At 45.7% G+C, this 23,889-nt stretch overlaps 1 protein-coding gene across 1 annotated transcript in view; it reads right to left on the bottom strand.

Annotated features, from left to right (window-relative positions):
* Nucleotides 1-9,519: 9,519 nt before the first annotated feature.
* Nucleotides 9,520-23,889, bottom strand: part of LOC144828429 (microtubule-actin cross-linking factor 1, isoforms 6/7-like) — a 300,733-nt gene continuing 286,363 nt past the window's right edge. Inside the window, exon 39 of the mRNA XM_078686575.1 lies at nucleotides 9,520-12,662. Coding sequence (XP_078542701.1) covers nucleotides 12,634-12,662 — 29 coding nt within the window. The 3' untranslated portion in view covers nucleotides 9,520-12,633. The remainder of the gene's footprint in view (nucleotides 12,663-23,889) is intronic.

Below are 23,889 nucleotides of genomic sequence, written 5' to 3'. Positions count from 1 at the left end.
ATAATCTAGTTTTTTAAACCAGTGTGGAGTGTTTTTCAGGTGCATTTATTGTATTACTGGGTGTGTGTTGCACAACTACTTTACACATTGCCTCTTTAGATAAGCTGGACTGCTATGTGGCAAGCTACCAGAGGGTGAGCAAAGGTTATCTTTTAGAGTGTATATAGCTTTCCCAGACTCGGATTGTGGTACCTGTGTGCATAGGATTCATACTATAGCAAGCAGGAACCCAATTTCTAACAGAGGCGCATGGCATTATGTAACTCCGTTAACTGGGATAGGGTCACACTGGCTCTGAGAACTTCTGGGAGGCATGGACGGGACCCAAACTCTGGTTCCGTCGTGGACATGTGGGAGTGTGGCCTAAAGCTGTGGCGTCATTCACCTCACCTGAAGCCCTGGATCGGTGAGTTGAAGACGAAGAGCGCTCTGTTTTCTTTTAGACTTACCCGGCTACTTTGTGCTTGAAGATGGAATACGGATAACAGCTTTGTGAATGGGCCCGGGACCTTCCTCTATACCATGTACCATATGGCGGTGGTGTTGGCGGAGAGCACACGACAACGACCACGTTGTTAGCACACGCTGCCATTACAACGCAAGTCATTACATCGACTTACAGTAGATGGCGCTGTAACATTCGGAAGAGTACAATTTACAATTCCAACTCCAGCCTACGCAACAGTAGGGAAGGTGTTGGAAAAGTAAATTACACTATTCCTTATGTCAGAGCACCATCTAATGCAAGTCGATGTAATGACTTGCGTAGTAATAGCATTGCGTTCTAACAAAGAAAACGTGATGTGTCCACGTTGCATTTTGGGTCATTTCTTGTCATGGGCTCTAGGCCTAACCACACAAGTGAGGTACCATTTTTATCAGCAGACTTGGGCAAAGGCTTGGTGAGTGGAAGTTTGTGGCTCCCCGCAGATTCCAGAACTTTCCATCACAGAAATGTGAGGAAATGTGTTTTTGTTTTACAATGTTTGAAGTTTGCAAGGGTTTCTGGGTAACAGAACCTGGTGAGAGCCACACAAGTCACCCCATCTTGGATTTCTATGGGTGTCCAGTTTTAAAAAATTCACAGGTTTTCTATGTGCCGGTTGAGCTAGGCCCAAAAATCCACAGCTATGCACACCGCTAAAAAAAGGGTCAGTTTTCACTGAAAAAATGTGATGTGTCCCTGTTGCATTTTGGGCTATTTCCTGTCGCGGGCACTAAGCCTACCCACAGAAGCGAGGTACCATTTTTATTGGGAGTCTTAGGGAAAAACAAAATAGTAGAACAAATGTTTCTACGATTTGTCTTTCTTTGCATTTCTGCCTTCCAAATGTAAGGCAGCGTGTAAAAAAGCAGTCAATGTGAACAATACCTAAATTGCGAGATACACAAATAACCACTGCTTCTAAACTCCATATTTTATTCCAATTTCAGACATACATAGGTTTACTTGATACTGATTTTTCTCTCTTTATATTTTACCAAATGAATTACTGTATCTACGTTACACAATGAAAAAATATTCCAAGGTGCGACTCAGTTATAGGCTCTGGGTCCCTCAGGAGCCAGGGGGGAGAGTATGCCAGAGTCCGGAGAAGTGTCCAAGCCACTGGCATCACCCAGATCCTCATATCAGTTTTATACTGGCTTAGGGTCCTCCTCTAGGAGACCTTTCTTTCTCATTTCCTCCTTCAGCAAGGAAGGGTTTATCTAGGGATGGTATGTCCACGGGTTGGTAGGGCCTGAAAGGTGCCAGCATCGATCACACAGCACTGGGGATGCTCTGGCTGTTGTCGATCGACGTCAGTGGCGGCACTAGGTGGAATGGAGTCAGGTGTAAGAAGGCTCCCGTGGCAGCATCAGTCCTGATCCGGGAGCGGGTCCAGAGAACCCAGGAGATGTCGGGGCAGACTCAGTGTGGTAAGAAATGCATTACTTACCTGTAACTGCAGTTATCCAGTATTGGTGTCTTTCATAGATTCACATGCCTGAATCATTCCCCGTCGTCGAGACTGGAGTCTCCGGTACATAGACAAGTAATGTCTTATAGACATACATAGAGAATAGTAGGCCCAAAGGCCTCACCTTAGTAACATATCCATGTCCTTTTGTAAAAAGGACCAAACTCTAGAGAAGAGCCAATCAGCTATCACCTCCCTCTAGAACCTTCCTGGCAGGAGCCTCAGTTCCTCAGATTTTCGTACGCACTAAGCTAAGTTGGCGTGACACAGAGAGTTAGGTGAGTCCTTCCAGGGGAGGCGGGAGGGTTGCATGTGAATCTATGAAAGACACCAATACTGGATAACTGCAGTTACAGGTAAGTAATGCATTTCTTATCCAGTATTATGGGTGTCTTTCATAGATTCACATGCCTGAATCAGAGTAGCAAGCAATGCAGAGTGCACATTTCTGATGGAACAGCATATACAATTCCTTAGATAAGACACATCATGCGAGCATGAACCATCATTAGACCTCCACAATAAGTATTACTAAAGAAATGTGCACACCAGAGTAGGATGGAGGGACGGAGGAAGGCTCACCTTACTGAAAAGATGGGGTAACACTGATTGTCTCACTGCTGCATCATTCATCAGCTCCATATCCAGGCAGTAGTGCCTAGTGAAGGTATGCGGCGACTTCCATGTTGCCGCCCTGCAAATGTCAATAACTGGCACCCCTGCAAAGAGAGCTAAAGAAGTGGACATGGCTCTCGTGGAGTGTGCTCTCACTTTGGAATGCAATGGCTGTCCAGCTTGGTCATTACAGAAAGCAATGGCTGCAGAAATCCATCTGGAGATGCTCTGCTTGGCAAGCGGTAGACATTTTCTAGGTCTGCTGTAAGCTATGAATAGCTGGTTAGATTTCCTGAATGTTTTCGTTTTGTAAACTTCAAGCATCGCTTGAGATCCAAAGAAAGCAGCGATCTCTCAGCTGCCGTGCTTGGGTTCGGAAAGAAGGAACGCAGAACCACAGGTTCATTTAGGTGGAAGTCCAACGGGACTTTTGAGATAAACCTAGGATTGGTTCTCAGGATTACTCTGTCGTTATTAAACTGTAGAAAAAGATCCTGGATTGAAAACGCCTGTAGCTCAGTGACCCCCCTTGCAGATGTGAGCGTCAGGAGGAGTGCTGATTTCCACGAGGCATACTTTAGGTCAGCTCTGTGTACTGGTTCGAACGGATGTTTCATGAGCTGGTTAAGAACCACATTGAGATGCCAGGCAGGTGGCAACATCCTTACTGGCGGGAAAGATCTGTATAATCGTTTTAGAAATTGCTTAATCAACCCGCTTGACCAGAGCGATGGACTCGTTGAAGTTCTTTATAACGAGATATTGCTGCTAAAGTGTACTTTAATGGAGGAGTGGGCTAGGCCCGACTGTGCCAGATGTAATAGATAAGGTAATATTTGCTCCGGTGATGTGGAGAAAGGCAGAATCCCGTGATCTGCACACCAAACACAAAATTGCTTCCATTTCAGGGAATACGTCTTGGTCGTGCTATCCGCCCTTGCTCTGGCAAGAATGTCTACAGTCTTGTGGAATATTCAGATTGTGGAACTCTCTGAACTCAGGAGCCAGGCGACTAACCTGAGAGACCTCAGATCCAGATGTTGAACTTTATTGTTGTTCATTGTAAGCAGAGATAGATACTTCCGCAGGTGGACCGGCGGCTCCAGGGATAGACGGTGGAGCTCTGTGAACCAATGTTGCCTCAGCCAAGTTGGGGCTATTAAAATTAGAGTACAAGGCTCCACCTAAATTTTCCTTAGGACTCTGGGAAGCATCGGGAATGTCGGAAAGGCGTACGCAACGACGTTGCGCCATGCGATGGAAGATGCATTCCCTAGAGACCCTGACTGGGGATGCCAACTTGCGAAGTGTGGGCATTTGGTGTTCATTGTCGTCGCAAATAGATCGATTTGCGGCGTGCCCCATCTGGAGAAGATCTGGTCGATAATTTGTTGATCTAGCTCCCACTCGTGTGACGATGTTTTCTGCCTGCTCAGCAAGTCGGAGAGCACATTGTCCGTGCCTGGGACGTATTCCGCTCTTAGGGTTATAGTGCGGAGTATGAGCCAATTCCAGATTATTTTTTGCAACTCGCGATAGTGTGTCAGCGAGCGTGTCCCTTCCTCTTTGTTGAGGTAGTGCTTAGTCGTGGTGTTGTCTGTCCGGATGTGCACCAGGGAATGTTTTATTCTTGGCTGGAAAGCTTGAAGGGCCAGGAAGACTGCCTGCAGTTCGAGCAGATTGATATGTAGTTTCTTCTCCATAGGAGACCACTACCCGCTTATCTGTAGCTCTTGCAGAAAAGCTCCCCAGCCTTCCAAGGAGGCGCCTGTTGTGACAACATGAGGAGCAGCCGGAAGCAGGAATGACAAGCCTTGAGAGAGGTTTTGAGATGACATCCACCATTGCAGGGCTCCGACCATCTGAGGATTCACTTTTATGTGGTCGTCGAATGACCCTGTGCATTGGACCCACTGCTTCAAGAGCGCCTCCTGTAGATTCCTCATTCGTAGTCGACAGTGAGGAATCAGGAGGATACACGCTGACATCCCCAGGAGGGATTTGAAGTGACGGACTGTCAAGACTTTCTTCGAGGCTACTATAGCAGCTAGTGCAAGGGGCTTGTACATCCTCTCTCTGGATGGGAAAGCGTTTGCTGACCGTGTGTCCAGGGTTGCACCTAGGAAACTGATGCACTGAGAAGGTTGTAGGACCGATTTTTCCTGATTGAGGGTGAGACCCTAGCAATCGAAAAGCTTTAAACAGGCGTTGGAAGACCTGGACGCGTCTTCTAAGGATGGAGTCCTGACCAGCCAGTCATCCAGATACGGAAAGACTTGGTGACGGCACTGTCTGAGATATGCCGCCACCGGGGTACGACATTTCGTGAATATGCGCGGTGCATACTTGAGCCCGAAGGGCAGAACGCGAAACTGCAAGTGTCTTCCCGCTACTGCAAATCGCAAGTACCTTTTTGTGATTCCTGTGAATTGGGATATGGAAGTAAGTGTCCTGTATGTCTAGGGACGCCCTAAAATCCTGCAGTTACAGTAGTTGCAAGACCTCCTGGATCATTACCATGCAAAACGACTACTTCTTAGGAATTTGTTGAGGGCCCTAAGGTCCAAGATTGGTCTCCACTTCTTGTCTTTTTTCTGGATCAAAAGAAGCAAGAATAAAACCCTTTTCCCTTCTGAGATGGAGGTACTCTCTCTATTGCTCCTTTCTGCAGCATAATCGAGATCTCTCATAGAAGCAGCCATAGATTTGTTATTTCCGCTGTCCTGTACCTTGAAAGGACGACCTCCCAAAAGAGGATTGCTTGTTTTGCTCTTGTTGGCGCTGTTGGTATTGCGGTCTACTCTGGCCTGAAGGGCAGGAAGACCTGTATTAATAATTTCCTCTGTAGGAAGACTGTCCTCTTCCTCTATTTCTACAACAGGACTGGTTCTTATACTGAAGAGTGCCCAAAAGTCTCGCAGTGTCTGCTTCATCAATTTTTCGTGCCAAATAGTAACTGGCTAACATATGGCATGCCCAAAATCTTTGTTTGCACCTCAGGACGGAAAGAGGTTGCCTTTAGCCATCCTTGGAGCCGCAAGACTGCTGCTCCAGCCAACTGGCGGAACCCTGTCATAGCGATATCCATCGCGCAGTCTATAGTTTCTGACGTTGATGCTTCATCATCTAGCAGAATCCTCTTTACTTCCTCTTTGGATGAATCTGGCAATTCCGACAGCTATGGGGCTATGTGTGCCCACAATTGCCTATTATAGCGTTCCAAGAGCGCTAGGGCGTTCGCGGCCTTTACCGTCATTGCCGATATTGAGGAAAACCTGTTCCCAATGTTGCCCACTCTTCTTACCTCCTTACCAGGAGGAAGCGACAAAGGGGCCGAAGGATTCCTGGAGGTCTTCTAGGCTGCCTGTGTCACCACGGAGTCCGGCTTAGGATGCCCTGTTAAACACGCGGGTGCTGTATCTGGCGCCCTATACTTCTTACCCAACTGAGGGATCACTGGTGATACAGAGGAGGGATTCTGCATGACCTTTACCCCTACTGACTATAGGTAATCGATAATCGGTATTGACCTTACTGCCTTCTTGAGAGGTTCTGTGAAGTCATACAAGAAGCAGACCGGTTCTTGAGAGACCATTGAGATCTTAAAACGTTGAGCAGCCCTCTCTACCACATTATAAGAGATTCCAAAATTGTCGGAATTTCCCTCGTCGACGGGTCTGTCGACGAGATTGGCGTCTTAGACTATGCCGTCGTAGACGAGCAGTCATAGACGAGGCCGTCGTAGGCGACATCATAGATGATCCGTCGTAGACGAGGCCGTCGATGAGGAGCCATCGTAGAGGAGCAATCGTAGACGAGGCCATGGTAGACGAGGCCATGGTAGACGAGGCCATGGTAGACGAGGCCATGGTAGACGAGGCCATGGTAGACTAGGCCATGGTAGACTAGGCCATGGTAGACTAGGCCATGGTAGACTAGGCCATGGTAGACTAGGCCATCATCGACGCCGTAGACAGGCCGTCGTAGACGAGCAGCCATAGACGAGGCCGTCGATGACTATGCCGTCGTAGATGAGCCATCGAAGACGAGCCCTCGTAGATGAGGCCATCGTCGACGCCATAGACAGGCCGTCGTAGACGAGCAGTCATAGACGAGGCCGTCGTCGACGACGCAGTCGTAGACGAGCCATCGTAGACAAGCCATCGTAGACGAGGCCATCGTAGACAAGGCCATCGTAGACGAGGCCATGGTAGACTAGGCCATCATCGACGCCGTAGACAGGCCGTCGTAGACGAGCAGCCATAGACGAGGCCGTCGATGACTATGCCGTCGTAGATGAGCCATCGAAGACGAGCCCTCGTAGATGAGGCCATCGTCGACGCCATAGACAGGCCGTCGTAGACGAGCAGTCATAGACGAGGCCGTCGTCGACGACGCAGTCGTAGACGAGCCATCGTAGACAAGCCATCGTAGACGAGGCCATCGTAGACAAGGCCATCGTAGACGAGGCCATCGTAGACTAGGCCATCATCGACGCCGTAAACAGGCCGTCATAGACGAGCAGTCATAGACGAGGCCGTCGTCGTCGACGAGCAGTCGTAGACGAGCCATCGTAGACGAGCCATTGTAGATGAGCCATCGTCGACGACCCGTCGTAGACGAGCCGTCGTAGACGAGCCATCGTAGACGAGCAGTCGTAGACGAGCCGTCGTAGATGAGCCATCGTAGACGAGGCCATCGTAGACGAGGCCATCGTAGACGAGGCCGTCGTCGACGCTGTAAACAGGCCATCGTCGACAATCCGTCGTAGACGAGCCGTCGTAGACGAGCCATCGTAGACGAGCCGTCGTAGACGAGCCGTCGTAGACGAGCCATTGTAGATGAGCCATCTTAGACGAGGCCATCGTATATGAGGCCATCGTAGACGAGGCCATCGTAGACAAAGAGGCTGTAATAGGCAATGATGATGGTTTCTTTGTCGACGATCCTGTTGACGATGTTGGCTTCTTAGTCTTTAGCTCAGGAGGAATAGAAGACGCCTTCCTGAAGGGTCCTATGACCAGAGGAGGTGATTTTGACGGGTCAGAAGTCGCCTTTTTTGCAAGATTTTTCTCCAAAAGCAAGTCCTTTACTCTCAGTGAGATTTTTAAGAACTGTGCCCAGAAGACCCATGAGTGGTCTTTTTGAGGGCCTTCTCAGGATGTTCCCCTGAGGAATGAGTCTGAGGAGATTCTCTTCTCTTTTGAGGTCTCCTAGACGTTGAGGATAACGCCTCATCACGGTCACTGGAGAAAATAAAAAACCTCCTTTCTGGTCTTAGTGTTTGACACCATATTAAAAATCACCCTTCACAACCTCTCAAAAACTTACTTGAGAAAGTGCGACATACCTTGTAGTTTTTGGCCTGTACCAGACCTTCTTTAAAGAATGTATTTGAAGATAATCCATAGTAGAAAAGAATCCTTGACAACAAAGTCATTTAATGAAGTGAAAAAACACAGAATCTGAGCAGAGCTCAGAGGAGACGCCCTTAGCACAACGTGCGGTAGAAAATCTGAGGAACTGAGGCTCCTGCCAGGAAGGTTCTAGAGGGAGGTGATAGCTGATTGGCTCTTCTCTAGAGTTTGGTCCTTTTTACAAAAGGACATGGATATGTTACTAAGGTGAGGCCTTTGGGCCTACTATTCTCTATGTATGTCTATAAGACATTACTTTTCTATGTACCGGAGACTCCTGTCTCGACGACGGGGAATGATTCATGCATGTGAATCTATGAAAGACACCCATAATACTGGATAACCCAGCAATAGCACCAGAAGGAGGCGATGGATGAAAGATGGCGCTCCGGCTCCAGGAAACTATGGAAATTGTGGAGCAGAGCCGGACACCGGGAAAATGAACTCCCACTGGAATGGCCAGAGATCTCCCTCAGGAGTGGGACAGGAAAAGACAGGGGCCTTCTTCAGCTGTGCAGCAAGCACTCATGGATCGCCTTGGGGTGTATGGACTTGCACTCGGTATGGCACCTGGGTTTGTGACCCAACCTCAGGCACTCGACGGAGATCTAGTGAGGATCCAACACCGGCATTTGTCTGTGGAAGTCCCTACAAGGTTTAAACCACATAGATTTTTTAATGAGATAAGCACACTGTGAGCAAATGCTCATAAAAAGGGTGAACAAAATATCAAAAAAGTGGTCAAAATACCACACGGCAGGTCACCCGATCCACACTGTTAGTGTGGAAACAAAGGAACTGATTTCAGAACACAGGGGTGGCGCTTATGTGGCACTGCAACATCACTTCCGAAGTGGATAACATTGATCTGACCGACACCTCCTACCGCGTTGCAGAGGTACTGGTCAATATTTTCCAGATCCAGTCTGAAGCTTGGGGAATATTCTACGGTGACGAACCTGCAGTTAGAAGTCTCTATCAGAAATTCTGCACACAAAAAACTCAATTAAATTTGAGAATTGGCTAAACCGTCAAATGTCAGTTGAAGCTCCGGAACTGCGTCGGGGAGCACTGAAAGAAAGGAACGGACTCCAGCAAGATCAATTGACATAAATATATACACACATACATACATATATGGGGTCCGACATCATATCCAAATAGGAATGAGCGGTACAAGGTAACATGACATCGCATGACCCCTACAGATGCTAGACTCGAGGATATTGCTAAGCAAAAGTTTCTGGATCCAGTCTCATTCCTAAGGCTTTTCAAAAGATAAGGAATATGCAGCTAGAAGTTTCTATCAGAAGGAAAAGAAATTTGCTAATTATGGCAGAAACGATTTGATTAAGTGAGGAAGGGTATTATGGTTCCTCTGCCTATATGATAAGCTGTGGAGTGATTGGGAAGTAATGGGAAGAAAAAGTAGAGAATAACAGACAGGTTGAGTAAGGTATTGCAAGCAGAAATCAAGAGTAATGGGAAGATTTCGCGACAACAGTCAATAAATATAGAGACAGATGGAGAGTGTAAAAAAACCTAAACTTTATTGTACATAGCACATTGTATAAAGATTGTTTAATTACAGTACATTCTGCTACATTCTGGTAAAGTACAGGATCTAGCATGGCGTTAGCGTGTCATACAGTACGGTTAGGTGCATATAGATGGGGACGAGCTGAGTGAATGTTTGCATTGCTTTGTAGGCAAGGGCCCGATATTAGGGCCCCAGTAGGGCAGGGGTGGGAAGAGACGGAGAGAGCTAGGGTCTTTGCGGAAGCGCTGTAGAGCCTGTTGACCCACCCAGCTGAGAACTATTGCTGGCTGGGGGATAAGTGGTAGAAACAGACATGGGGCAATAAATAGTTGTGCTCCTTACGATTGCAGCAGCCTCAAATTTAATGCATTGTTTTTGGACTTGGGCTTGTAGGTGCTTTGGTGGGGTGATGAAAGCCGTGGTGGACATAAAAGTAACCTAAATGCTTCAAAATTCATGCAATGACAATTGCAGATCCAGGGTTTCATTGGACACTGTCGTCAAGTAGGAGGTAGGTCAAGCAACAAAAGCATTTGTGTGAACGTTGGAAGATACGAGCTGTTTGGCCAGCAGACACATCATTGTGGTTCATAAAGACCAATGAATACGTAAAAAATGTCCCCAGTGTCCCCTAGTCTCACCTTGACTATTGCATAATTACCAGCATTGCCATTTCACCTTCTCCACCCCAATGCATGCATGTCCAACACTTCCCCAATGGGATCTCACTGACCAAAGAGCGTAATAACCCATCAGGCCATAAAGTGAACCATTAATACACAGTAGAAGTGGAATTATTCTGCAGGAGTGCTGCTCCCCAAGGAAGTAAGTCACCCTTAAATCAAGCACAGGATTAGTTGCCTTCAGAGCACTGAAGTAATGGATACTGAGCTGTTCTGTAATAATGCCCATGCCCATAGAGGTTTTGCCATGATGGCAACGGGTAAAGTGATTGCAAGCTCTGCCTAACTCATATGGTCTTAAAATATCGTGCTAGGCGGGGGTTTCGCTTGCATGTGCAAAGAACTGTCAAACACCCTAATTGACAAACCTTGCCTTTGTGTTGAGAACAGTACCTTCCACTGTCAGACAGGGGATCTCGCTTCATGGGTCACAGACAGTCTCTCCCTTTTCCTCACCGGCACCCCTGCCTCATAAATCGATGATAACTGTTCCCCCTGCTCGATACAGACCCATGCTTGGCGTGCCTAGAATATTTCATCGTCTGGCCGGATTAAGGTTCTTGCTTCAACTGTGAAGGACAGCAGTTTGCCCCTGCATGACAAAGACACTTATCTGTTGGCTGAAGGAGAGTTCTTCCATTAGTTGAATAGTGTTCTTGTATGCTAATCTGCAAATTGTGCCCATCATGTGATGCTAAACCCTGCCTTGTAAGGGTCCTCATCTCATGTGTAGAGAAGTGCCATTGTCTCTGTCTGAAGAGGATCCTTGCCTATCTCTTCGTAGAAGGAAGTCCTTTTTTACTATTATATTGCTTATCATTCAGTGCCTGATAAGTATAACTCTAGTCGACAACCTGTTCTTGGTCCCTCAACTGTTCATATGCAAACTGATGTGCTTGTGCATGCCTGAGGATCTAACCTCTAATTGGGACAGGGTCTTCAGACAAGCTCTAGTATCCAAAGTCAGGTGTTGTAGCCCCACCCAAGGACCTTGGAAGCTGGAGGTGGGAGAGGAAAAGGGGGCTTTTTCAGCCACTCACGGACCATGGCCACAGCTATTCGCTCTTCATCAGTTGTTAGTTATTCACAGTGAGTCGTGCTGACGTGGGCACGGACCATCTTCTCGGCGGTGCTGTAGTGTCTGCTCGAGAAACCACTCGGCGGGCACTGAGAGATGCTTCTACATGTCTGAAGAATGCCCTCATGGAGAAGATCACGGTCCTGCCATCCAACGGGCTGAGAAATGCCAGCCAACAAGACACACAGACAAACCTGTACATTAGCACACACTCAAATATGTACTTCATACACTACAGTGCCAAATATATTCCACACACACAAGATATAGGTACTTAAACAACCACTAAATCTAATCTCTGTTGAGCCCAGTCACTTAAATTTCCTCCCAGATGGATCATCTCTACTTGCCTTGTGCTCTCCTTTCAATTTACTCTAACAGCTTGCCCAGTATTTTCCTCTTCCTCTCATTTTCACCTTCCCTTTCATTTTCTGGTACACATGCTCAATTTCCATCACTATCCTGGATCACTTACTCCATACCACTTCCTTTCTCTCCACCACCCCTCTTTTTATTTTCACATTTTACATGTCCATGTATATTGGTCTCTCTCCGTCACACCCCAAAAATCTTTCCTCTCACTAGAAAGCAGTGTGTCTATTCATTCTTTCTCATGCACGCTGCTTTCACTGCACACCGTGTCACTGTGAAGGCGTGGAAATGAACATGTAATGAGCCATAAAGGGACATGCAAAGAAAAGAACCACTCGTCAATCATTCACACACCTTTCCCACAGAGCTTTCTCCAGGGGGGTTTCACTTCAGAACCAAGGCACATTTCTTAAAAAAGGTCCTTTCTGTCAATGCCTTCTTCTCAATGCTCACACTCATCCACTGTATGCCATTGAACAGTGTTTGTGTCCAATGGTGTCTCACACTTTTGTACATGCACTATCGCCTGTCCTCTCACACACGAGCTAATATGCCTACTCTTCTTCTGCATGCTCTCTTCCTCTCACACATCCCTCTCATCCTGCCACACTTCCACATGCTCACACTTTTGTGCCACACACCCTCACAGGGTCTGCCACACTCCCTCACTCTGCCAGTCTCTGTGCTGTCATAATGAAACTCCTGGAGGTCATGTGACCATTGGTAAGGCTGTGTTAGCCCAGGAGCATATCCTCTCCGGAAGGATGCTGCCCTCGAGCGACCTGCGCCGGGCGGCACACAGTGTCTTGAGCACTATCGTCGGCACCAGCTGATGTCCGATATCCAGAGGGTTGGACCCTTCCAGATGTTGCCGATTACCAAAATCCCTGAAGTGCTTGGTTAGCATTTGTTTCTTTCATGTGTCTCCTGTTAGCTGATGGCTCCTCAGAGGCTAGGGTAGCTATGATCATGTTGCTGGAGGTTTCTCGGTTTTCTCTGCAAATAAAAATCAAAATGACACACAGTTAGGCTTATACACAGCCCAGTTTTCACTTAAACCGGTCTTATTGGACAGGACTATTCAGTGCTTATGACTATTGCGGAGGGACCTCTGGAAGAGGAACAGTATTTTAATGCAAGTCAACTCTGGCCAAAACGGTACAGAAACACACCAATGTCTCTAAGATACTGCAAATAAAATCCTGTATGCATCTTTTAATAATAGCACTCTACTTTAGTAACCACTATCTGCAAGATCAAACTAAATAAGAAATAATGAACTTTTGGAAACATTGCCTATAACTAATTGTGTACCTACTGCAGATTTTCTATATCTGAAATTTCATAGTCATCGATTCGGAACATATACGAAAACAGTGATCTCTCTGTAAAATATTGCTTAAGCTTTGGCATTCTTTAAAGACTATACTTGAATGATCGGCATTGTTGAGCTGGGAGCCCCACAGAAATATTATCATAGCAGTACAATGGTAAAAATAGCCAAAGAGCATTGTTGTGTAAGTAGCCTACCCACCTTAGTGAAAGAGAACCAAACTCCAACCATTCAAATGGAAGCCCAGTAAAGAATAAAGCAAGGGTTGTTTCTTAATGAGAGTCCATCTTTGTGAAACTGGAGAAATGGCTCTTTTATTGTGAAAGCCACCATTTGACTAACTGTTCTTGCTGTTAATGGTAGTAGAAGAGCAACTTTCTGAGATGTGTACTTTCTTTAGGCTTCCGGGATCGGCTTACCTGGGCTTCTCATCGGTTGAGAGAGGGCAATCTTCAGATGCAATGAAATTGGAGGATGCTTCAAATGGGGGAAAACTTTGAAGTCTTCTTCGGGAAACTCTTTGATCAGTTTATGAGGAGAAGAGAAGCAGAAAAAAGCTCAGGTAAAGGTGTCAAAAATGTTTTGCCGAAAATCTCTGACAGCGCGAGCATGCTGACCCAGTACGGACTGGCATTTGCGGCTGATGGTGGTGAAGAGATTGTGGTTGGGCTTACTTCAGCGGTGGAAGATCTTGTTCAAATTATCTAGGTTCAATTCCCATTCATGGAATCCTCCTGCATAACAACAGAGCGTGTCTGCCAAGTCATAGCCTGCACTTGGTGTTCTGCAGTTAAAGAAACTTAGTTCTGAAATGCCCTCTTCCATCATACTCTGAGCTTCCATTAAGAGACATCTTCTCTGTTAATATGAAACACTGAGGTCCTGTCGTCTGTTTGAACCACTACAAGGAAGCCTTGATTCTTAGCAGGAATGACTATAACCCCAGTTTAATGACTCAGAATTCTAGCATTCAAATGGAGGCGTTCTTCTACTTCAGACCAGTTGCCGCTGGTATTTACTTCTTGGAAATGTGCTACCCAACCCTCCATGGATGCATCAGTGGTCTTCCCAAAGTTTAGAGACTTCTGTCAGAACAGGATTCTTAGGTTTATATTTCATCACAGGGTCCTACCAAGGTAATGCTGCTATCATGATTTAACTGATGGTGATCTCGTCAAACGAGCCTGTCGCCTGTGCCCATTGGTTGTTTAGTACCTGTTGCAATGGTCACATATGCATGTGACAAAATAGTACCAAAGGGATACAAGACAACAGCATCCTAGAAGGCATTTGCAATGGCGAACTGTCACACTGTGTTTCCCTTGCATTTTATTGGCCAGTGTGTGTCGTCAATGCAGCCTGTCTTTTGAAGGGAACGTTTTTCCTTTGTCACTGTCCAAGATTGCTCGCAGGAAGTGTATTTGCTGTGGGGAAATCAACAGTGATTTTTCTTATTTGATGGAAAGCCCCAGCTCTCGGAAGAGTTATAGGCCAGGCTGGGTAGATGTTGCTGTAAAGTTGTTTGAATGTCCTTTTATTAATCAGTCGTTCAAGTAGGGGAAAACTTGATGATCATGTTGCGCTATATAGGCTGCCACTGGGGTCATGCACTTTGTAAAAATTATTGGAGCCAATTACAATCCGAATGGCAACACCTTCAATTGACGATGGAAGCCCGCCGTGAGTACAAATAACACAAGGGTCTAAGTTTTGTCACAATTTCTCTTTCCACTAGAAGAATGTCCTCCAATGACACAGTTCCAAATTATGTGTTTATTTATTTGGGTATTCCTTTTAACTGTCTATAGGAAGGTGGATATCTGACTATGGTTGCCCCCAACTTTTTGCCTGGTGTTTTGCTGGTTTTTCGACTTAGTTGACCTGGGGCCCTGCTATTCAGGACCCCAGGCCCACTGCTCTCTCTGTAAAATGGATTCCATGTACCCTAGGTACATACCTAATTGGATACTGAGTCACCTTATCAGCCCCTGTACAGTGTACCTTAGGTACCCAGGGCATAGGTGCACACAGGGCCTACCAGGGGCTGCAGCATGTATTATGCCACCCCTGGATGGCCATCCAAAACAGACACAACTGGCTGCTTGACAGCTGGGAGCAAGGTGGTGTAATCAACCCTGCTTTAGATATAGTATACCTATATCTAAACCTAAAATGGGCACACAGATCTCCTATCAGTCACTCCTATGGCAGGCCTTAACAATCCTGGAGGCAGAGTGCTTGGAATCGTGTGAGATGGTGCTCTGGCATGAGCTGAGCCTGTCTGCGGCCTTCGGGATCTATCCCTTAGCCGTTTCCATGATAGCGTCAGACCATATACTCTTAAGTGCCTTATAATCCTCGCGGTTATGGTAACTTTGGTCTGACATTATCTAAACATGTCATGTAAGGTGTCATACGCTTTGGAATACTACCCCCTCGCCAGTTCTGGCGACGGGGGTAGCATTCCACCCCTCTAGAGGGAGAAGACATGTTGGTAGCTGTAACTCCGGTTAAAGTTGAACACAGCCTCAGCTCCACAAAATGGATGCTGCCACCGAGACACAAGTCTGCCCTCCTGCTGCTGGGAGTCCTTCCAGCGAGGGAGGCCTGGACAAAGGGTTTCCTGTCAGGGGCGGTGCCAGCACCATCGCAGATAGGATTTTGTGTATCCCAGGTAGGCAGGGCTGAAAGGAAGGTGACTGCAAGTGGCACCCCGGTCCTCACTGTGCATATGCCGGCTCAAACCAGTTCCAAAGGCACACCAGCCCCTGAGCTGGGGAGAGACCGGACAAAGGAGAGGGGTGTAACCACCCCCCTCCTGGTCCCACCCATGGGCAGGACCTAGTCGCGTGCCAGCCCCTTTTTTTAGAATAAAGGTAGGAGCAGGCCCCCTTCCCAAATTGGATAATCTTGAAACTTAAACTACTTTCCACGAAAGGAACTCTTGACATTCTCTGAAGACTCTCCCTTGTGGCTAAGGAGTAGCCACCCTGCACCAGCAGGCACCATCTAAGCGCTTGCGGTTTGCTGCACGTCCATCCTCCGGATCAAGACTGACCAGCTCGACGAGACCCGGATTCCCTGCCATCTCTGACCTCTACCTGCATCATCAGCCCAGCTGAGATTTGTGGGTGCGACGAGACCCGTGGGACCGGCTATCTTCAAGACCTGCATGACGCTTAACCAGCACGACCACCGAGGGACCCTCGAGTGAGTGCACTGGGGTTTGAGAAGCCCCAACCCAGAGCAGCTCCAGCACCGAAGTCCAGCCCCCCAGCCTCCACGAGATCTGCGTGGCGCCCCTTCTGCTGCGTTGCTGCTTGCCACGTTGTCCGGTCACTTGACCGTAGGCTAGCGACCCTCCTGACGACGTACCACGACGTTTTCACCGCTGGTCTAGGTCCTCTAGACTGGCCCTTGCTCCTTGTCCAACAAGAAGTACCCTGGACCCTCCTGGTCCACTCCAGACGCCATTTTGACTCAACCGCGTGGGCTTGCCTTTGCCAAGGTTTGTTGCTCCAATCCTGGATCCAGCATCGCCGACAGCAGACACCATCGTGGGACAGCTCGCACCTCCAGCCTGGTCGCCGACAACGCTTCCTGGCCCGTGTGACTACAGAGTCCAGCGTCACCCACTCACCTGATCGCGGTGACTTCATCCGGTGCCATCCTGGTGCCCACACAATCACTGGCTAGTGATTAAGAACGGAGTCCCCTCTGCTTTCAGGTCGTCCTCTTCACTGATCCAGCCTTGGATCACACCGAACTTCTTCACTGGTCGCCTGCCAGCAACATCTTCTTTCAGACTCCATAGACTACAACGAGGATTCCCGACGTCATTTGAACCCTATGCAGCCGCAGCCCCTGGGCTAGGTAACTCGAGCATTTCGGTGCTCCAGCACAGGTTCACTATCCTAGCGTCCAGATCCTTTTTCGTTTTTAGTCTACCTAGTCGGATTCGTCCGGAAACAGTAACTTTAGAATTGCTAGCATCCATAGACTTTGTCCCGCATCCCGCGTAAGAGTTCCCACTCTGCACCGGGGTTCCCTAGGCCCCCTGCTCCGAACCTAAGGGTTCAGTAAGGTAGTCCTAGCGGTCCTGAAGCCTCTGGATCGTGTTACTTACCTGCTAGTATTTCGCATTCCACTTTTAGAGTATATGGTTTTTCGTGCCCCTCGGGCATTTGTGTAAATTGTGCGACTTGCAGTATTTTCGTAAGAGTTTTGTGTTGTGCTTAGCTCCCTGACTCATAAAGAGTTCAGGGTAGTCTTGTTATAAATAAATATACTTTATTTTCATAACAACTTGTGTGGTGTCCTTTCACTTGGTGTTCAAGGGGTATATGTGATGGTAAAACAGCTTGCTTAACGCGCCCTCTAGAGTTTAGCCTAAAGACTGCTCTTGTCCATGCTACTAGGATAGCTGGTCTATCAGGTTGACTTACAACCAATCATCAATAAGGGTTGTTTGGTATGATACAAAGTGATCACTAGAATAGTGAGCACTATATATCAGGCCAACTTCTCACACTGTCACAAATCTATATTGGTCTCTGTTCGGTTGAACTCTTTTTGAGAAAAAAAAAAGAAAATCGAATCCTATATTTTGCTGGGATATTGGAATCCATTCTAAAGTTTCCCTTTGCAATCTGAAATAGAAATTTGGCTTGAAGCAGATGCATGTTTTGGTGTGTTACTCTACTTATTGCAGTTGAAAGTATTAATGTCATTCACAGGGGATGCATGAGAAGGGACGCTGCCGGTGATGTGGGCATGAATGATGAATGGGTATCGTCTGAGCCTGAAAAGGAAAATCTCAACTGTGATAGAGCTCTATCATCGCTTCTTTCAGGAGAGACCCTGGTTGGCAGAAGACATTGTAGTGATCTTCGAGACTATCCCTGGAGGAGATAACTGCAGAGGATGAAGATGTTCTTAAACTTAATTATTGAATGGTATAATAGGTTGATAGATTTACAAGGTAAAGGATGATGGTCTGGTGAGAAAGAAGGTCTTATTTTCCGGGAGGTTTGGTTGTAGATTGTACACCAGAACTTTGATTTCTCATCTTATATGAGGATGGAGATGGTGATAAGCCTGCCATCGGAGTGCCTACTGAAGAATACATAGGTGAAAGAGAAAAAACAGACAATAGAGGGCAACTGAGTTGGGAGTGTGTGATCTCTATGCACTTGAAGGAGAAGAACCCAATGTGATGTCTGGTAAATCCTCTCAATGTCATTTAGATCGTCCAAAGATAGTCATTTTGACAGGAAGAGTTGAAATTCTGAGAGGGTCACCATATTGTAGACATCGAACGGTGATGTCTCGACCGCATTGGTGCAATAGTTCTTCTCTGATGACAACAGGAATTGAGAATGATGCTTTGACGCTGATCATTTTGTCTCCTACACAGTTGTCTTAGATGTCAAAAAGCAGAATGTCGTGGAGACAGAGATTAGTCTTTGTGCCTGCGTTGGGAAGGACCCACCTTAGACAGCAAGCACGTTGGGGCTGAGGCTCTCAACATCGATGTTGATAGTCTTGACATTGATTTGACTGACGTCTGGCATGACAACGTCTATGTTAAACTTGTTAGCTTCACCTTTTCTCTAAGGATGTTCCTCATGGGAAGTCCTCAGCAGAGTGCGTTTTTTTTAAAGCATTGATGCCTTGAGAAGTTGTGCTTTGCAGCTGCTTCCTCTTCTTCCTCTCCTCTTTAGTCTTCATACTTTGAATCATTCCTCAAAGTCTAATGCCCTCCCTGTCTTTAAGAGATCTTTTGTACATCTTTTGGCAGATATTGCAGTCTTTCACAGTGTGAGATGGAAGAAGATACACTGCACAGACCTTGTGAGGGTCTATAACTGCTTTCTTTTTACAGAAGGAGAGGCACCTGTCAAATAGAGAAGGCATCTGGAGAGGAAAACATTCTCTAAATGTGGCCAAAAACGAATTAGACAGTTCAAACAAATTTGAGAAATTGAAAGTTGGTCTCAAAGACTTGATTTTTGAAGCAAAAACTGAGAACCAAAACCTCACACATGCACCCAGATCCTTCTCACATAAGTAATAAAAAGAGAATTGAGGGGATGCGGCAGACTGCCAGTACAAGGCATAATGGGTAGAGGGATCACCTGTAGTTCTTGGAAGTCTATCAAACTACATTTTTTTCTGTGTTCACATTCTAATCTGCATATGCACCTAAGATGTTGAAATTTGGTTTTATAATATTGCTGGGATGAACCAGTTTGGTTTGCAGAAAAAAATCCCACGTTTGGTAGACTGCTACAAGGTGTGGTTTCATCCTATTGACAAATGGATTCTTGACAACCTGTGTTATATTCTATGAACAAAATATCTGTAGTACAGTGTTTTGGGTTCACGTAGACAGGAGATCATTCAAACTTTTATGACTATCAATAAAGATACTGCGACTCAGAAAGGCAGTGTCTTTTCTTTTGAGATGGACTGCGCTGTCTGGCAGTTTTCGTCTGCACTTTATAGGGCTGTCTTCAAAGTGGCTCTTTTGATGTTTCTTCCACATTAGAAATAGTTTCGGAGACTCATTTATTTTGAGAATTAACCCTTTTTTGGGTTCATCTTAGGTGGATTTGATCCAGTATCAGAGACTTCACCTTAAAAAAATTTTAATATTTCACCTTGGATTTCTAAAGCCAAAAAAGCAACTGTCCTTCTGTCTTTAAGGGTATTTGTTGAAAATCTCCTAAAGATCTTTTAGTCTTTAGTTTTATGAGCTTGCTATAAGCAACAAATGCATCCCTTGAGAGGATCATCTGTATTTTCCCCACAGGTCTATAAATATCTTTTTTTTTCAGGGGATCCAGACCTAACTAAAACTGAGCATGAAGCAAGTCTCTAAAACAGAGTCTGCTTGATGAAGAGTTGGAAATTAATATTATTAGACCCAAAATAGATCTAAATGTAGAGATACGAGTACAGCTTAAATCAACTCCCTTCACATGTGGAGTAGAAACCTGAGTGATGGTGGACTCTAGGACTTTACTGTGCCTTTTCCCTCATCATTTGGAGCTTGGTCTGTTTCAATGAGGTGGGTAGGCTACTTAAGTGGCAATGTGTGCAACTTCTATTGCTATGTTTAACATGATACTTTATGGTAATGTTACTTTAGGAGTCCAGCTCAACAATGGAGAAGATACAAGCATGTGAATATATGAAAGATACAATGCTGGAGAAACAATTTTAAATGCTGTGTATGATGCCGGGTGGTGCCAGATATGTCTCAAGTGTTGTAGTTATTTTATGCAATGCTGACCAGACATGCAGAGACCAAGCACATAAATAACATCACTTTCCGAGGCCTGGCAGTTTCATGAATTCCTCAGCCCAGTAGGTGTTCGAAAGATATGAGAAGCACAAAGATAAGTGGGTCTGTGATTAGCAATCTAGAGAAGGATCACAGCTTCCAAAAGAACAGTTGTTACTGGAAGTATGTAACCTTTTATTCTAATAGGTACCATTATCTCTGCATATTCTTAATCTTTGATAATTATGTAGCTATACCAAGCTAATTTGAACAAGGGGGCAGTGAATAATTAAAAAGAAGCCAACCTACCTGCAAATGTATCACTGGTCTTGCAAACAACTCTACAGTTCTGGCATCTGAATCAAGCATAGAGGTTGTGGTAAGGTAGGGAGAGAACAGTAAACGACTGCTGTGCAGGCCTCTTGCAAAGGCACCTCCCACAAAAAAACAGCAGTGGTCATTCTGCCCCGCGTTTAATGTACAGCGAATCCTTCATGTTGCCCTCTTGACGGGCTACCTGAAGAAGGTCGCTGGCCAACATCTAATCTGCTTCATTATAGCCATACCCTTGATAACACTCCTATAGATGAAAAGTTGGTTGACATCTATCATCATGTTGGGAAATACATCAGAGAGGTCCCATCCAAGACACCTCAGCCTTTCAGATGCCTGACAAACAATTACAAGATGTTTAGGACTATCCTCCTCTTGAGGGTTAAGGAAAGACTGGCATCTTGGGAAAAAAGGTGGGCTTTGTCACCATTTAAAGGAAATCAGTCGGATCCTTGGGTATAAATGTAGGGTTGGTCTTCAGTATAACCTTCTCTCTTTTGACTCTCTCCTGTCCACCGTGCTCATGTAAGCGCTAGGAAAGAGGCTACTTTCCAGTATATGTACTTTAGCGGTGCTTTGTGGATCCGTTCGAAGGGAGCAGTATCAGCTGACTCCGGACAGTATTGAGCTCCCACGACATATGGATGCACTCGAAAGAGTCCCCTCATAAACTGTTGTATCTTTCTTTGAGAGAACAAAGTGGTTGAGGTGACTTGCTTCTACTAACTCTTGATATCACCACCATATGGACACACACAGATGAATATTTTAGGCCACTTTTAGCTAAATCTAGCAACCCTGGTAGTATTTGGTCTTGCTGTATAAATGTATACGTATATATTCACTGGAAAAAAACAAAGATTTAAGGGACGTCATAGTTAGGTGAAAATGTCAGTTAAAGTAGACCGTTTTAAACTTACACAGACACTGAAATGCACCAGTTAATTATTTCAAGTAGTATACTTATGGGGTGTCATTGATTCGGAGACTTGGCGCCTTTAAAATTTGCGACAGTACAGAATAGTATTTATTCCAGCGGTGCTAAAGGTGAGGGAAAACACCCTAGGCCTAGGCCCTAAGATGATTCGAATCTAAGGTCTGTTTGACACAATTCTTATCCTCATCAATAAAAAAATAATAAAAAAAAAAACCAATTCTCATCCTCTGCACACGCACATATATGCAAAATGTCGCAAGTTAACATATACAAACAATGAAGAGTGATTCATATGTTTCTCCTTTATTCTTTTGCCCGCTATGCCCAGCCAACACATGTTTGGTCGATAGGGGTAGACCCCATGACTTCTTCAGGGCTGTCAGGCTCTGTAGTTCGCATCCTATTTGTAAAGTCCGTGCTGAGTTCCGGTTCAGAACGTGAACTCGGAATTGACTTTACAAATACAAAGCCTACTCACCAAAAAGAGATTGATTACATGAAGATTGAACAAACAGCAATTTTGTACTTATAACAGCCTGTAGTCGGGGGAGACATGCGTCCTAATTACAAGGGTTTGTCTCAAATAGAGTTTGCTGCATTTTGAACACAGTATTTTCATATAAGACCAGCCGGGTCGGAAGTAGAAACGGCGGATAGGACATAGAGATTAGGAACTACAAAGCCTGACAGCCCTGAAGAAGTCGTGGGGTCTACCCCTATCGACGAAACACGTGTTGGCTGGGCATATCGGATAAAAGAATAAAGGAGAAGCATATGAATCACTCTTCATTGTTTGTATACATTGACTTGCGAAATTTTGCATATGATTTATGAGTGTGCAGAGGATAAGAATAGTTATTTCCAGTAACTGTAACTCATGCTCTAAAGTAACTATAAGTCGCAACCTCACATTGCACAATGATGTGATTTTAGATGTTGCAGCAAATGTTCTTAGGGATGTCATAGAATGTCATGAGTGGTGTAATATTGGAGGTAATTAGCAGTGCATGCCAAGGGGGAGAATTATACTTACATTAGGGTAACAGCTAGTTACTTGAGATAACTATAACTGGTAAATTTCTGTGTTTTTTTACATTTAAAACGGTATGTTTTAACTAACAGTTTTACCCAACTATAATGTCATTTTAACCTTTGTTTATTTCAGTGAATTTCAAAGGGCCTTTTAGTGCAACCTATTGTCCTGCCTTCCCCTGCTCAAGCTTGGCTCAGCAGCAGGAGGGCAGAAACGTGTCTCTGGTTGGCAGCAGCCATAGCTTGCTATCCGGGTCTAGAAGACTGGTACCGGGAGCACTGAGTGCCTCCTGCAGGAGCTTTACAGTGCACAGAATCATACCTCCAAACACGTCAGGGTTGGTTACAGTCAATTTAGAGATAGCCATCCCATAATGACGAATGGCCACTATGTATCTTAATGGTTGATGCACTTACAACCCGGGAGAATGGACTCTGACAGTTGTAGGGGTGTCCTGCTCATGCAGAGGCACTCTCACACTTAGAACTGAGCACCTTGCCTTCAGGATTGAAAGGCCTGCTTTAGGGGTGACTGATAGGTTTTAAGTGGAGTGAACCTAGATATAGGGAACCTATATCTTTAGTAAGTGGTCCTAGCACCAGCTTACACAGGCAACAATGGCAGGCCTGAAATCACAATTTGAGTGTTCTCTCATGGATGGCATAATGCATGCTTCAGCCCATGGCAGACCCCCTGGTACGCCTATGCCCTGGGTACCAAAGTAACATATACTAGGGACATAGCAGGGTAAACCAGTAGCCAATCTGGAGTGTACCCAAGTACTCACCATGTCCATTTAGGGAAGAAGCACAGAACTGGGGTCCTGATTAGCAGGATCCCAGTCAGTAAAACCTAATGACACCAGAAAAAAGTGGGGTGACCATGAGAGCAGATTCTACTTTCCTACAATCTGATAGGCTGCTACCTTATCAACTATGAGGAGGCAGCTTATATATAACTCTAGACTCAGCCCCGAGTCCTAGCAAAAAAGTTTTAAAAAGTATATCCAAAAATGAATATATCTCTAAGGGGGTCGGCAGGGATACCGTGCCCCCCCTATGCCTGGTTGTGGGTCACAGAGCGACCTCCCCTGGGGCACAAAATATTTTTTTTTAAGTTTTGCAGCAAAATTGTGGCAATTATTTTTTTTAAACGGCTTAACTGAATGCATCTCTTGTTACCACTACTGTGTAAAGGCTGAAAAGGGAGACCTGCTTTTAGAATGGCAGGCAACCTCCAACATAATAGTGCTTGTTTCAGTCATCCCGTGACTCAGACTTTGTCGCCCCAGGAATCATC

The sequence above is a fragment of the Lissotriton helveticus genome, chromosome 4_1 (assembly GCF_964261635.1).
Source record: "Lissotriton helveticus chromosome 4_1, aLisHel1.1, whole genome shotgun sequence".
Taxonomy (NCBI): Eukaryota; Metazoa; Chordata; class Amphibia; order Caudata; family Salamandridae; genus Lissotriton; species Lissotriton helveticus.
The sequence above is the reverse complement of the archived record's forward strand: the minus strand, read 5'-3'. Positions and strand labels throughout refer to the sequence as shown.